Genomic DNA, 16,975 nt, shown 5'->3' with positions numbered 1-16,975 from the left:
CGCTGCCGGCCAAAGTGTGCGGGAGGGATATCGGATCTCTCACCTGCATGTAAACCTCCATAGGCTTAAAGCAGTGGACACCATCTTTTTGCTTTTCAGAGTTTGGTACATAGGGGTCAGATCATAGTCCCCATTCAAAACAATGGGGACTGTGATCTGCAGTACTAAATTTATGTGAAATCTCCTGCATTGTGCCATTAATATATATCTACAATTCATAAAATTGTGCAAAAATCACAGTTTCTACATATTTTTATGAAAAAGAAAGCTTGACACATAGGCACCTTAGTCTGACACCACCAAGGTGTCACAATGACTTCTTCACAAGCCTGTGACCATCAACTGTGAAATTGCTGTGGGAAAATACTTTTTTAGATAGGCCTATTATCTTTTTATTATTGTAAGTGCATTTTCTCTTTATTAAACACTTATTTGTGAAAATACTACACTATGGTCTTCTATATCTTTTTCTTTGAGAGATAATTCTCCCACAGGTTTCTGCAGAAGAAGAAGGTAGTGTTCAGTGTCATAATCTACTAGCTGGGATACCCGACGTTGCCCAGGTTGAAGGCTGGACCCTGAAGTACACCTGCAGCCTTTATTTGTTTACATTGTCCTCACCTATAACCCCATTCCATTGATTCTGAAAAGGACCCCACTGTTTGCAGGAGAATGCAGGATATTTGTAGATAAACACAAGCACTTGGAGAGTACAGGATTATTGTAGGTAACAGGTGCTAGGAGATGCAGGATATATGCAGGTAAGCACAGGCACTAAGAGAATGCAGGATTCTTGTGGGTAACACAGGTACTAGGAAAATGCAGGTTATATGCAGGGAAACACAGGCACTAAGAGAATGCAGGATTCTTGTGGGTAACACAGGTGCTAGGAGATGCAGGATATATGCAGGTAAGCACAGGCACTAAGAGAGTGAAGGATTCTTGTAGGTAACACAGAGTCTTTGCAACAGAAATTAGCAAACCTTAGGTGTAACGGCATGAGCACTGGAATAGCAGCTGTTTCTGACTGGCAGAGGCGACACTCGGTGTGGTGACACTAGGTCACCACAGGCACTTACTGACCTCTTGTGCATGCCATAGGAGTGAGCACTTGAAAGAGTTATGGCCTCACTTCCACGAGGCCAGGCCCCTCATGCAACAAGTTTGGGGGTGTGACCACATGTCATGACCCCGTCTGCATCACATTGGGGGCTTGCCCATTGCTGCGAGCTGCTGTGAAGCCCCCAGCCTCTCCAGACACAGGGGTGGTGCGGATGATGTGTGCAGACTCTGCTGCAGTGCTGGCCTCCTCAGATGGTAAAATATATACAGTGTGCGGTTTCTCCAATATACTTTAAAGAAAGGGGGAAAGCTGACTGCTCTGTCTAACATTCAAAAAAGTCTCAAATGGTTAAACAAATATATAACATTTTTATTACATATATGTGGAATCTGAATGTTTCTATTTTGCTGCTCTAAAATCAAACTAAATGTCTCTCTCCTACCTACTGACCAATAAGCGGCGAGCAGAGGTGTGTCTCGGTCAATTATCGGTGAGCGGAGGTGACCTCCAACCAATGAGCAGAGAGCAGAAGGAACACCTGGTGATATCAAGGATGGGACTCCAAGTCTGTATTATGCAGCCGTCACGTCAAGGGTGCACAGAGTATTGGGTGACGAAGTTCATGAAGACGATGCCCAGCAGTCGCGTGCTGCCCAAAGACTGCAGACACTGTTTGATATCTTAGACTATGGTCATAATGGATAAGTGCACATCCACACTATGGAAATCAGTGATCAGTAGCTGTTAGCAGGGGCATTCAAATGGTGTAAGCTCCAATGCACTAACGCTAGAAGGAGACTGTACATGATTATATAATAGATATACATGTTTTGAAAGGGAAAGATCCCGGCACCAACTTAGAGATTTAAAGAGGATTTTTTAAAAGATGTATCAATATATGTTCTCCCTTCAGATAAAAGGGTGTCTGCTATACCCAGAGTTATAGGATTTTTGGTGAAATCCATATGTGTAAATGTTCAAAGTGTACCAGGTAGTCGAGCGACTGACGTATAAATAAAACGTTTTTTGTGCAATAGTGCTTGCAAGTATGGTACATACAATATGTGTTTAGAAGATGTGCAAATACTGCTTTGCAAGTATAATACATATAACACGTGTTTATAAAAATAATAAATAACACATTTTATTATTAAAAAAGGGCGGACCTACATAGATTAGGTCCGTTTGAATACAGCAAGTGCAATTGTCAAATATATACAAAGTGCAATCGTGCTGATAAATCAATAAATAAATAAATATGTCTTATATAAAATTCATATATTCATATAAAAGTTATTGGAAGGATATATAAATATATAAAAAACAGGAGAGACATATAAGGTCAAAGCATAAAAAGAATCAATACATATTAACAATTTAAAACTGGTACTTAAAAGGTTCTTAAATTGTTAAAAAAAAGGGAGGTAAATAAATAATCCAAGAAGTAGCTTAGAAGGTATAGGTTATATGTATCAGTTCATTCAGGCAAAGGCAGCTTCCCCAACGCGTTTCGTCCAAGGGGTCTTGATGAAGTTCCTAAACGGACGAAACGCATTGGAAAAAGCTGCCTTTGCCTGAATGAACTGATACAGATAAGCTATACCTTCTAAGCTACTTCTTGGATTATTTATTTACCTCCCCTTTTTTAACAATTTAAGAACCTTTTAAGTACCAGTTCTAAATTGTTAATATGTATTGATTCTTTTTATGCTTTGACCTTATATGTCTCTCCTGTTTTTTATATATTTATATATCCTTCCAATAACTTTTATATGAATATATGAATTTTATATAAGGCATATTTATTTATTGATTTATCAGCACGATTGCACTTTGTATATATTTGACAATTGCACTTGCTGTATTCAAACGGACCTAATCTATGTAGGTCCCCCCTTTTCTAATAATAAAATGTGTTATTTATTATTTTTATAAACATGTGTTATATGTATTATACTTGCAAAGCACTATTTGCACATCTTATAAACACATATTGTATGTACCATACTTGCAAGCACTATTGCACAAAAACCGTTATATTTATACGCTAATAGATATACATGTCAGATTTTACAAGTTAACTCCTCTAATTCACATGATGTGTGTATTGTTATCAGAAGGATCAAACTGTACAGTACTTGGTCATATCTAACAGTGCACCATTTGTGTGGCTGGACAATGACCACATGCACATAAGATGTGTTTAACGTGACTAGACTTGACTTTTGTCTGCCACAATCTGCTAGAACCCAATCAGATATTGGTTAGGATTGGGGATCTTTATATCCCATACACATTGTGATTTGTGGCCACTGGCCAACTACATCTAAAATTGTCAGTGACACATGCAATGTACAGTACAGGCTTCTCAGCAGGTGCTCGTTTTGCATCGTTGTTGCTTCCAATTAGTTATATATAATAGATTAGGGCACCCAAAGCTTCTTTACAATAAACCATTTAGGAGGAAAATGCAATTCTACTACTCACCTTATCAGCAAAGTGATTCATAGCCAGAGTGTAATTCTTTAAGCCCTGCTCCGCCAAACTATTGTGCTTCTGCACTTTCTGCCAAGTTGCCTCCCAAATTTGTCTTCTATATGCTTCTTCATTTCTATTACTATATTCCTTTCCTGCATAACAAACGCACAGATATAATCTCTGATTGTACAGTATAATGAGGATTGTCGGCACTTTACAAAAGAATAGTAGCTTCCAAAATATTCACCCAAGCTTCTTACTTGATTTGACACATAACTTAGAAGAACAGCACAACTATGGGCTATGCTTTACTATTTACCTAGCATACTGTATAACTACCCCTCACATTTGCAAAACATATTAAAGGGGAAGTCTTTTAAGTTCTTGCTATTCGCTACTCAGATTGAATTGACAGGTAACCCGGCAGCACTGCCTGATCACACATTGGTAATATGAACTTGGGCCTAGTTCAGATCTTTACGCAGTTGAGCGATTATAAGCAATCTGCGCATGCGTATGCGTCACACAGCGCATGTGACAAGGTACATTACCACAGTTGCTCGCAGCGACTATTTACTCGCAGTGTGATTGACAGTCAGGGAGTGTTTGGGGGAGGTAACGTGGAGTGCAGGCATATTGCGATCATTTTTGGGGCATGTCACAGCCTGCATCTGCGATCCTGTACGCAATGAAAGTGGCTACGACGTATCAGTACACATGGCCATTCTGCGCAACCATAGGATTACTCAGAAGTCCAAATATCTAAGGATTTGCAACCGATGCTGCGTCTTTCTATGCAGATGCTTGTTTTGCAATGCCGCCAGTGGGCATCTCATAGATTCCTCAGCGTATGCAGCATTTGCATATCTTCGCACAGCAGCTGCATCCGAGATCGCAGATGCGATAGCATAGCGCCAGCCTCATTTATCAACGAGATTATCACTCAAAACTAGTGATAGGTTTCACTTTTTATGATAAATGGTGCTCCAGCCAATCAGCTCCCAACTGTCATTTTTATAACAGATGACAGTTGGGAGCTGATTGGCTGGAGCACAATTTATCATAAAAAGTGAAATTTATCACTAGTTTTTGAGTGATAAACTCGTTGATAAATGAGGCCGAATCAGGCGCTTGGCTCTGACATTAGTTGCAGTGTACATTTCATGAATAGGCACAGCAATTTCCCGGGCATAGCAGTATACTGTACTTCTCAGAATTGTGCGGTACTGGAATAGTATTGGGCAATGACAATTAGGATGCTGCTGCAGATTGCCTGTGGAACATCCAGATATCTCAGGTTTGGCAGAGCAAAAGCAGTAGGACTGAATGGTCCAGTTCAGGTGTTGCCTCAATCAGTTATCATCTAATTAATTAAACTGCACCTGTAATTAGCCTTTAAGGATGTGTTCAGAGGGCCTGATTCAGAGGCGCTCGCATAAAGCAAGCACTCACTCTGAATCAGGGCGGCCGCTTTTTTTTTTTTTTTACCCGGCCTCCTGGCCACTTGCTAAGCTGTGGGTGACCACCCACAGATTTTGTGAGCGGCCAGGTGATGGTCACGATTATCGCGACCATCAGGCTTGCGACGAGACCCTTGCGGTAGGGTCTCATCTGCCACAAGCCCCAGTGAGCTTCCTGCTCAAATAGAGCAGGAAGCTCACTACTGACATCATGAGTGATGTCAGTAGGGCCGCCCACAAACAGAACACCTCCGTTTGACCAGCCACCCCCCTCCCGCCTACAAAACGGGGCGAGCTGTCGATCAACATCGACAGCCGCCCCGTTTGTAGCGAGCCCCGGAGCGAGTGAATTTCTCACTCGCTCCAGGGCTCGCGTACGCACATTTCGCACGCCGCGCATGCACAGTGCCCCACCATCGAACCGCTTGCGAGCGCATAGCGCTTGCGAGTGGTCTGAATGAGGCCCATAGCACAGAATGGGGCCTCTGACGGTGACTAGCATCCAGAAGGGGGTGTGGAATGTCAGGGCATCTGTTCCTGTAATATGATCTGGTGCTGACATACTGATATGTTCCTGTGCAACTGTGAGCTGATGTGAATCTGTACTGCTGTAACATATGCTGTATGGAGAACTGCCTAATAACCTGCCTGTGCTGGTAATAAAGAGTGTTTTATCCGGTATATGTGATTTCTTGTCACAATATATATATATATATTCCATAGACAAAAAACCTTACGGTTTCACCTGTCCCATTAAGGCTGCTTAGACATGATCTAAAAATTCACAAAACCATTTGAATTTCTGTCTATCTATCTATCTATCTATCACATATGCACAAAAACACTAATATAAAATAGCCTTAAGTGGGGTGAATATATTGTGTGCAATGGAGGCGGTGCCTCTTCAGTGTTGGCACCTGACGGCAGGCGTCTCCATTCTGCCCCTGTTCCCCCATCCACCATACTCTTATCCCATCTGCGTAGCTATATGAACTGCTCAGACCTCAGTTGCATAGACTGCATGTGTGTATTCCAATGAGCACACAATTCTGTGAATTAGCAGCTCCACCATTTTGTGAGTGACAGCAATCTCACTCTGTGAGAGTTCTGAATCTGCAGTTAACCATATGGTGTCATGGCATACCATATCATACCAGCAAGGAACAAGTCCATTAAGGCGTCAGCCATAATTATCGTAATTTCATTGCTTTTTGGAGTTTGAGTGGCAGAAATTCAATAGGTTTTGTGAATTTTTAGATCATGTCTAAGCAGCATTAATGGGACATGTGAAACCGTAAGGTTTTTTGTCTATGGAATTTCATAGCTTTTTAAAAATGTATTAACCATCAGGGTTTTGACAAGCAAACTGGGCCATCTGCAGGGCAGAAGGACAACAAATAGGTACACTAACACGGGTGGAGGAGCAGACAGCACACAGGATTTGTTTTAAGGGTGCAGAAGGAGAGAGACGGCTGTGGGGGCAGGCTTCAGGTGTTTGGGGCAGTGGCAGCAGCGGGGGTATGGAGCAGTGGCCAGAAACAGAGCCGTGCACAGAAGCATCAGCGGGTGACAGAGGTAACTATTGTTCAACGGTAGGTGCTTTTGGGGTGTAGGTAATTGAGCAAGTTACAGTTTTTAAACTATTACCTCACAAATCCACCATTATAGAGATAGGAAGTTTCAACTTGATGCACAGCCTCAGTCAAAGTGTATATCAAGTACTTACAGTGGCTTCACTTGGGTACACTAAGATGGCAAGTCAGTGCGGGCTGTAGCGGCGGATGGGCTCTGGGAAAGGAAGCAGCCGTAAGTTACAGCAGGAACCCATGGGGGCAGCAGGCGTTATCTGTGGCCGGGACCCGGGGGCGTTGGTGGTGGTGCAGGTGACCTGACGGAGGTAGCAGCAGACAGATGCAGGCTTGGATCTGAAAGATCCGTGATACCTGCATCTGTTTATAAATAAACACAGAAGCATAGATGAGATCAGTGAGACCTGTCTGTACTTCTGTGATTAAAAAGAAACCCTGTGTAAAACCCCCCACCTCCCCAGAAAACCAACCAACCCCGGACTATGGAGCCCCAGTACTGGTTGTGCTAAGTACAGGGGACAAACAATGTAGGGTTCCCTAGTATTTAGCACAACCAGCACTGGGCTCTGAGTCGGTCCTGGTTCTGGAAATACAGGGGGAAAAAATGCATAGGGCCCCCCTGTATTTCCCAGAACCAGCACCGGACCCTTTCTAGCAGGGGGGTGATGCCACAGCCAGAGGAGCCCTTTCTACAGGCCCCCCAGCCGAAGCATCAACCCTGACTGCTAGTCAGCCCAGGCCAGGGATCCCTGGGGAGTTGGGGAACCCCCATTAAAGGGGTCCCCCCTCTCCAGGGCACCCCAGGCCCAGGCTGATAGCTCGGGGCTATCCCCAGCACCCCTGGGTGGTGGGTGCTGGGTTGATTTGTGTTGTGTGGTGCATATGAATATCTAAATATTGTCAAACGTCATTTGTCCCCCGTATTTTGGCAACAATGACTGGTTCTGAAAAGCCCGGTGCTGGTTGTACTTCATACGGGAGACCCCTATGTCATTTGTCCCCTGTATGTAGCAAAACCAGTACTGGGGCTCCATAGCCGGGGCTGGTTGTTTTTTTGTGGAGGGGGCCACACCATTTTTTACACTGTTTTTATTTTTAAACACAGAAGCACAGATGGGTCTCACTGACCCATCCGTGCTTCTGTGTTTGTTTTTTTAAACACAGATGCAGGTATCACGGAATTTTCAGATCCGAGCCTGCATCTGTGCGCTGCTACCTCCCTCAGGTCCTAACACCTACACCAACGCCACCTGCACCACCGCCGCACCACCACCACTCACGCCCGCTACCGTGCTCGGTTCCTGGCCGGCTAATGCCCGCTAACCCCTACCCCCTCTCCCCCGCATCCCGGCCGCAGCAAACGCCAGCTTCCTGCCCCCTGGTCCAGCCCCCCCGCTACCGCCCGCAAATTATGGCCATCTTGCTGCACCCAAGTGAAGCCACTATGACTACACCTGTTGGAGGCTCCTACTGAGGCTGCGCAGCAAGTTGAAAAGTCCTATCTCTACAATCGCGCATTCTTGAGGTAATAGATTAGAAGCTGTAACTTTCTAATTTACCTGAACCCCAAAAGCATGTACCCTGGAACAATAGCTACCTAATAAAACAAACCCCAAGTCTAAATTCGCCACCTAGCCTTTGCCTTCCCAAAAAACCCCCATAGACTACAGCAGAAAAGTTGTCCTAATTGAGAATGTCAAAAAATTTGACAGTTGGCGCTTTAGATTACTCCCAAAGCCTATTTTTTTAAGTTTATGCCTTGAAATTTGGCATGCAGCACCGTGTGACAGTTCTACCCGCCCCTACCAAATTTCAACTCGGTATCTCAAATAGTTTTTGAGGTGTAGCCCCTTAAACATGCCGACCCCTTCGGAATTCTCTATGGAGAAAGCCGTTTTTTTAGATGCAACCTTAATATAAGGGCACGACTGTACCTTTATAATATATATATATAATAATATATAATATACCATAAGAAAAAAGCGTCACTCCCGGACAAATAACACAAAGAATAGCTGTTGATTTAATACAACGTTTCCGGGTTAAAGCCCCGTCATCAGGATGGTGACGGGGCTTTAACCCCGAAATGTTGTATTAAATCACCAGCTATTCTCTGTCTTATTCGTCCAGGAGTGCCACCTTTTTCTTATGGCATATGTGGAGGGGGCTGAATTCCCCAAGGTGGGCACCCTGGCAAGCTTCTTATGAGCTCAGGTCCATAAGAGTGCTGGAAATTTGGAACTATATATATATATATATATATATATATATATACTAACTGGGTTGCCAGGGTTCAAATATTCAAGTTGTCAATTAGTTGGATGTATCTGTCAAAATTCAATTTCAAGAGTATGAATAAGTGGATGATGAGAATATGAGTGGGTGGATGATTATTTTGTAAAAAGTTTGGTTGTTAAGAATGTTTAGTGTATTTGAGTACAACACAACAGTAGTTACAGTAATATTTAAGAAAAGTGGATAAAAAAGTTCTTGATGCTATTATTTATCTATAAAATGGGCTTAATATAATGACTTAACATTGATTGAACAGATATTATTAATATATTACTTTAATTGTAATATATTTTACATTAAATTATATTTGTTTTAAGATTATTATGTGATGTCATCCAAATCCATCCAGTGGAAGGCCCAGAACAGGATCCCTCTGCGTGGCACTCTCTGTCATGAGGTCCTATCAGGACCTCAACCACACCATTAGGCCTCCCAGACCAATAGCCACCCTTCTGTGAAGTTTTCATCCAAATCCATCCAGTGGAAGGCCCAGAACAGGATCCCTCTGCGTGGCACACTCTGTCATGAGATCCTATCAGGACCCCAACCAGACCAATAGCCACCCCTCTGTGAAGTTTTCATCCAAATCCATCCAGTGGAAGACTCAGAATAGGCTCCCCGGGTCAAAGTTTTGCCCAACGTACACCAACAGGAGGTCCGACCAGGACCCTAACCTCCCTAAAACCTGACCAGGATCCAACTGGACCACCTCCCGCTGGTTTCATCTCAATCGGTGCAGGGGTGTCCGAATGCATACCCGGACAGACAAACAAACAGTCCAATGAATTTTATATAGAAGATATATGCTGTATTGGTAAATAGTCAAGAAGTTTATTCAGTTTCTCTGATTGTAGAAATTGCCTGCCCTACTAAGGATGCTGAGGAAGATAATGATTGTGTAAGAGCAAAACAGTCTGCCATCTTGTTCAATCACATTCACCTCCATCCTATTCAAAATGCTATAGATATAAAATCAGTGTGGGCCTCATTTGGAGTTATGAGCAAATCACCTTAAAGGTTGTGATATGAATCTGGGCAAACCATGATGAGGAGTGCAACTATGCAAATTCACATTTATTGTATATATAAAACACTACAAGTTTTTCTGTTAATCTGATGTTTTTAAAATTCTAAATTAACATTTAACATGCAAAATGTAAATTATAACCTCACTTTCTTACCATAATTAGATTTCCAAATGTTCCACTCTTCATCAAGAACATTTCCAGCTGAAGCCACGAGAAATGTTGCTCCTAAAACAAGTAAATTCTTCATCCTGCATGACAAGATGACAAGCCTGCTATAAGTGAAAAGTAGCTATCCTTTCTCTTTACCTACAGTATATCACTTGATTGTAATATTTATAAAGAAAAATAACTTGTGACAAACAAATTTTTTTAAAAGAAAATAATGTACAATTCCATTGTACAATTACAGTGTAAAGGGCCATAAACAAAGGCCGGCTGGACAGGGTGCACCTGGATGGATTCCCACTAACAGCTTATGGTTGGCATCCAGCCTTCCCAGTGGTCCAGTGAGCGAACTTGATGTGGCCACATATGAGCGACCTTAGCAGCCGTGGCATCCACTGACCCTAAGGGAGCCTGTAGGACACATTCAGTGATTATGAGTAATGTCCCCTACCTCTTACAGGCACTCCGTGGAACATGGATCTGACAGGCCTCTTGCCATCTCTACTGGTTCAGGTCATTTCTGGTTGGGGTCATTTCCTGTTTTCTCATCTATACAGAAGACTGCTTAAATGGGCTGGGGGAGGGAGGGGGGGCAGGGTATAATAACTTATTTGAGTTAGCTTTACTTTTAATATATATCTTCAGTATATACGTATGTAAAAAATGACCATGGATGGGACTCGGGCACAGAATAGTGTAAGAGCAAATGTGGTAAAAGGCAATGGGTACAAGGAAACTGAAGAATGAAAGTAAATAGAAGATGAAGGGAGCAATAGCAAAATGATGAGAGCAAATATGGACCAATGTTAACATTAGGGGCCAAATGTAATAGGGTGAGAGTTTAGAAAATGTGAGAGTTTAGCAGTAAACTCTCACATTGGTCGAGATTTATCTTCAAAATGGGAAAACATCTGGATGAGATTTTAAATCGTGAGAGTTTTCTAAGTCTAAAAAAAATGCAAGTTCGCTCTGTTACTTTGTTTTTGGACACTATTACATTGGCAAAGTTTAAAAAGTGTCAGAAACTCTCACTTTTCTAAACTCTCACCCTATTACATTTGGCCCTTGGAGTCAATTGGTTTAGAAGATGCATAGCATAACAAGAGGGTCACATGAAAGACATAAGAGAAATACTGTATGTGTATTGCTATATGAAAAGAGCTAGAGAACAGGTTTAATGAGATATAAATAACATTTGAATCCAGGTCAGGTGATAGAACAAAAGAAATGAGTATAGATAAGTAATGACTAAATTAGTGACAAACAAAACACAAAATAGTTTATTATAGTATGGGAAATATCAGGGCAAGAAATACAAATATCAAGAGAGCGAAGGGGAAAATAAGCAAAGGAGTACAATGGGCAGAAGGGCTGGGTGTAAGATGGGGGCTACACTACCAATCACTACCAATCAGACATTGGGCACCTGTTTGTACAGAACATGCTTTCCAGATCCATTCAAGGGTCATATATTACATTTCAATGCCCCTCAATGAGAAGAAAACCTGAAAACTACTGTAGGCACAAGTGACAGGAGAGGATATCTGGAAGCACAGGGTTTTCAACAGATCTGTTACATTTTTCTGTTTAAAATTAGAATTCTAGGTTTCTTAATAATAGAGGTTAAAATTGGGTGCCCAGAAATAAGAATCCTATTTGTTCTGCACCCACAGCCCAGTTCACCATCCTACATACTGGCATGTGGAAGTCCCAGTGGTACCACTGAATATTAGACATTAATATGCATTGTGTTTTGTTTTGTGTAGTGGTCATGAGAATAAGGGCGAGATGTATTATTGTTTTAACGCAGCCTTAAACAGCGCTTACCGCAATGATGGAGTGTATCGCATATGTATTAATAAAGTTTCGCAAAAAACCTTGTTGTCATTACAAGCATGAAATCCCACTGGAATATCGCGGCGTTTCGTTCTGTACCTGCTCCCAGTACATACTACACTACTGCGCATGCCGACGTGAAAAGACAACTGCGCATGCGCCTAGGACATCGCGTTGACATCCTGCCACGGCAACGGTAAATCTTTGTTAAAATAATAATACATTACGGCGAAGTTCTAGACATGGATTAACCTTTTCGCGGCGAACTATATGCGGAAAAAATTAACTTTTTTAGCGATCAATAATACATCTCGCCCTAAGTTCTGTATTGTGTATAGGATGGTCTCTGCATTGTACAGTAGTCATTTGGGGCTGCTGTTATATTTGTGCCTAATTTTTTGACAGTCATTTTGCATGACACCAGAATTTCTGTCACACCCATTTGTCCGTTGAGGCATCTGATAGTAGAACATGGGCTGCTTGCTTGTATTTGCCCCCCTTCCCCAGGAGAAGAATTGCCAGACCACTCCTGGTCATAAAACAATACATTAATGCAGTACAGGACAATTTATAACATGGTTTGCTTAAAAAAAGGCAAAATATGACATTTTAAACATATGTCAAAAAAAGATCAACTGACTCTTCTTGGTTAGATTCTAAGGGCTAGATTTGCTAAAATTTGTGTTTGGCATTGGCACCCTCCAAACCCAAATATACAGTATTCTATCATGTTTTGGATTGTCATAGGCAAACCGAATATATTCTGCATCAGTTTAATGTCATGCATTTTGGTTTACACCTCATATAATTTTGACGTTTTTAAACTATCGCACATTGCCGTTTCATTTTAAAAATATCCTGGGCGGGTGTCTGTGCCAATGCACAGCAACATCGGCCCCTTCCTGGTAAGGTAGACTGATGGGTTGTAGGGAAATAAAAGGGACTTTTTCCCCGTTCATTTAAGAATAATAACCTGTGCCCCCTTTAGTAGAATAAATCTAATCTGTGCTCAGTGGCGTTGCTATGCGGGTCAGGGCCGTACCCGGGTGTCACCCTCTGAGGGGGGTGACACCAAAATGCTGGCTCCTCCTCAGTGACAGGAGCTAGGTACTGCAGTGTGACTTTCTCCTGCAGCACTCAGCCCTGTCACAGACGAGGAGTCAACACTGCAGGAACTAGTCTCCGGGGATGCTGGGCACGCCCCCGGAGGGATGTGATTGGGATTTCCCATGAGGCCATGCCCCTTTAGTAAAAATAATAATCTATGTACCCTTTTCTAGAATAATATATTCCTCTTATTATCTTTTATTTATTATATAGGTGCCATAAAGTGTACGCAGCGCAGGAGGTAGACATAACAACAAATACTGTTCCCCTGTGCAGCATTTTTATACGTGACCCATTTCCCTTGTCCTTGCAATTTTTGCATCTATATCTTAGTCAGGATGACTGGTTATATTTTTCCTTTACTTTTGCTGTTCATGAGTGATTTTTCCTGTTGGGCAGATGGCTACTTCTATATTTTATAATTGTGCCAACTGTTGTAATCTGCTTCTAGAAATAACTGGTTTAGGTAGAATCAGCAGACAGTTGTGTGTAACTGGGGAAAGGCCAGTGCCCGGTCAGCCATTAGCTGCAGCCAATTGCGTTAGGACTTTGGTGGGCTCCATGCAAGTGACAGATGGGGAATAAAATGTAGAACAGAGGTATTCAGCATACGTCCCTCCCACCCAGCAAATTATGCATTATGAAACCTTTGTACATATAAATATACAGATTTATTTTTTGTCTTTTGTTTTTTGTTGTTTTGCGGTACATATTTATCCACCTATCCTGAGGTAGTGTGGACGGAAGTTCTTAAAGTGACAACCAGATGGCTGTGCCAAAGTGACCAGGTAGATGGCTGTGCCAAAGTGACCAGGTAACTTACTGCTAAAACCTTTACTCTATGTACATTGCGCTACAGCACCATCTAGGAAGTCTGAAGAGCTGAATGCAATTATCTTTAGAGTGTTCCTTGCATTACCCAGAAGCCAGAATCTCCTTCACACTCCACAAACATCATTAGAAGCCAAGATCAAACATGTCAGTTGTATAACCTTCATTACCTGCACATGCACAATAGGAATGGCAATTTCCTGATCATGCATACGCACTGTACTCTGTGTTTGCCAATATTGCATGGCATGCTACAAGTGTATTAACCTAGGGCACAGGTTCACAAACTCGGTCCTCAGGACCCCAAACAGTGCATCTTTTCCAGGTCTCTTCACAGAATCACAAGTGATATAATTAGCTCTTCTAAAATGTGTCAGTGAGTAATGAATACACCTGTGCACCTGCTGGGTGACCTGGAAAATGTGACCTGTGGGGTCCTGAGGACCGAGTTTGAGAACCACTGGCCTAGGGCATCCAGCTCCTAACCAAGCCCTGGGAAAGGCACAATTGCTACTAATAAACCTGTACCCCTCTTATGGGTGAGCAAACAATGTCAGGGTTGCTGAAGGCGAGGAAATAAAAGACAAGGAGTACTGGTGGTAAAGATAGTGTAAGAGAAGAACAAGAGGGTTCTGGCCGAGAGCTTACATTTTACATGGAGGGAGAAAACAGATAGATGGCATACCGGAAAGGAGACAAGATGGGTAGGAGGGAGAAACAGAAGTTATGAGGCGCGCTGGAAGACTTTAGTAAAAAGGTGTGTCTTAAGGGTACATTTAAAGCTGGAGAGATTGGAAGAAGTCCAACTTGGCAAGGGAGTGCATTTCAGAGGATGGGGAGAAGAAATCTTGGAAATGGGTGAGGGAGGAAGTTATCACAGTAGAGGTGAGGTGGCAGTCAAAGAAGGAGCGTAGAGGGCAAGGAGAGTGTGAACAGAGATGAGCTTGAAGATGTAGGTGGGGTAGGAGTGATTAAGAGCTTTATATGTTTAGGTGAGGTGTTTGACCTGGATGCTGAAGGGGGCAGGTACTGTAGCAGAGGGGAAGGCTGATGACATGTGGAGAGAGGAAAATGAGAAGCAGCAGTGGTACAGATAGACTGGAGACAGGCAACATAGAGGTAGGCTAGAAAGGATCCATCACACAGATGGCTCTGAAAAATATTCAGTGATAATGTGACTCACACAGATATGATCACTGTGTGCCTATTCCTATAGAAGCTGTCATACACTTCACTAAGGAGGAGAACTGGTGCTCATAATGGCAAATGAATGGAAAAAATTCTCTTTACAGTTGTACAATATTAGTACAGTGTCAACTTATTTTCTCATTTGTGAACTATCCACTATATATAATAAATAATTCATATAAGTAATGTTTAACATACTTTAAATATATAACATTCCAATAAATCTTATTGATACTGTAATGGAGAACTTTAAAAAAATGTAAAATAAATATTACATGATATATATACAGTATATGTCCATAGTAATGGTAATGTGTTTGTTACAGTTTATACAGTAAAACCAGACACTGTTACCATAATGTTTAATACTGGTTGATAGATGTTACCAAACAGAACCTCAATCACAATAGACAATGATAAATCTATCTATACCTTACCTGGATGCTTCTGTTCTGTATCTCACAACTTCCTAATACACTGAGACTATATAAAGGCCATGATCCTATCACCAACTAGAACGCATGTGTTGATAACCAGTACACAATCACTTGAGATTGTTTGGAGATTTCTATCATAATCTTTACAGTGTTTACATAATTCATCATAGACTAGCTCTAACTGCACATGAAATGTGATTACAAGCCAGAATTATATCTATATGGATTTATGAAAAGTATTTATTTATTGCCAGTTATTTATATAGCGCACACATATTTCGCAGCGCTTTACAAAGAATATTTGGCCATTCACATCAGTCCCTGCCCCAGTGGAGCTTACAATATGTGTTCCCTATCACATGCACACACACACACACTAGGGTTAATTTATATTTGGAGCCAATTAACCTACCAGTATATATTTGGAGTGTGGGAGGAAATCGGAGCACCCGGAGGAAACCCACGCAAACACAGGGAGAATATACATACTCCAGTTAGGGCCCTGGTGGGAATCAAACCCACGACCTCAGTGCTGTGAGGCAGTAACGCTAACCATTACACCGTCTGTGCTGCCCAATGTAAAAACATTTAAAGATATCTAGATATTTCTTGATGATTTTTACATCAGGTTTGAGTGAAATATTTCATTCTGAATATTGCCATTTGTCCATTTTTCCACCTAACAGTATCTTTTGGTCGGATCGTCCGTTTAATGGGTTGAAAAGGCAATCTCCCGGGCCCCCTGCAGGCACCTGAACTGCACGAGTGTCTGCTTTTCTTTTTTATTTCACGTCCTGACCGCCACATGCATGAGTTGAGAGAGCACAGTTCAGAGCGGACTAGGTAGTGAGACAGACCACAAGTGAGACAGACTATGGCCGGGATGTACTAAAGGAAAAATGTGGTAAAAACACAGTTTACGTGGTTTTTAACGCATTTTCATGTGTACCAAACCCCTACCGCCTGATTTTCGAAGTGGAGGGTAACTCCATGTTTTTCTGGGCCTATGGGCTTCTTATCGCATCCTGCTCCCGACACTTTGCCGCCGCCTCACTGCCCCGTAGTCACCCAGCACTGGCCCCCCCTTCACCTCAGCCTCCTGTGTGCCAGCCCGTGCTCCTCCTGGGTCTCCGGCCACCTTCTCCTCTTCTTCTTCTTCCGGAAGCAGGGAGGAGGAGTCGGACCCGGGACTTCCTGCAGAGGTCACCAGCAGGAAGCTCCCGGGGCTAGGAGGGGGAGGAGACCCACGGAGACCCCACACCCGGTGACAGCAGCTTCGCAATGTGCAGCTCTTATCGCAAGAGCTGTCCTTTGCGATACTAATCGCATACACTGATTAGTATTGGTGCGATGCACCGAAAGGTTAGAGCATCACGGCCTATTACTTCTCATGACTTCATCCAGTATGCAGTCACTTTGTCGACAATCACTATGTTGATATTCATATGTCGACACCAGAATATCGACACAGTGAAAATGTTGACAGTAGTGTCAGAGT

The 16,975-nt window shown here is 42.4% G+C and overlaps 1 protein-coding gene across 1 annotated transcript in view; it reads right to left on the bottom strand.

Moving 5' to 3' along the window:
- The window catches only part of LOC148540539 (cathepsin S-like), a 35,439-nt gene extending 19,953 nt beyond the window's left edge, over window positions 1–15,486 (bottom strand). Inside the window, exons 1-3 of the mRNA XM_088444239.1 lie at window positions 15,478–15,486; window positions 10,067–10,161; window positions 3,551–3,693 (exon numbers count right to left, since the gene is read on the bottom strand). Coding sequence (XP_088300365.1) covers window positions 3,551–3,693; window positions 10,067–10,160 — 237 coding nt within the window. The 5' untranslated portion in view covers window position 10,161; window positions 15,478–15,486. The remainder of the gene's footprint in view (window positions 1–3,550; window positions 3,694–10,066; window positions 10,162–15,477) is intronic.
- Between the last annotated feature and the right edge of the window lie 1,489 nt (window positions 15,487–16,975).

The sequence above is a fragment of the Taudactylus pleione genome, unplaced genomic scaffold (assembly GCF_031769625.1).
Source record: "Taudactylus pleione unplaced genomic scaffold, aTauple2 ptg000019l, whole genome shotgun sequence".
NCBI classification, from domain to species: domain Eukaryota; kingdom Metazoa; phylum Chordata; class Amphibia; order Anura; family Myobatrachidae; genus Taudactylus; species Taudactylus pleione.
This window is presented reverse-complemented; position numbering and strand designations above follow the sequence as displayed.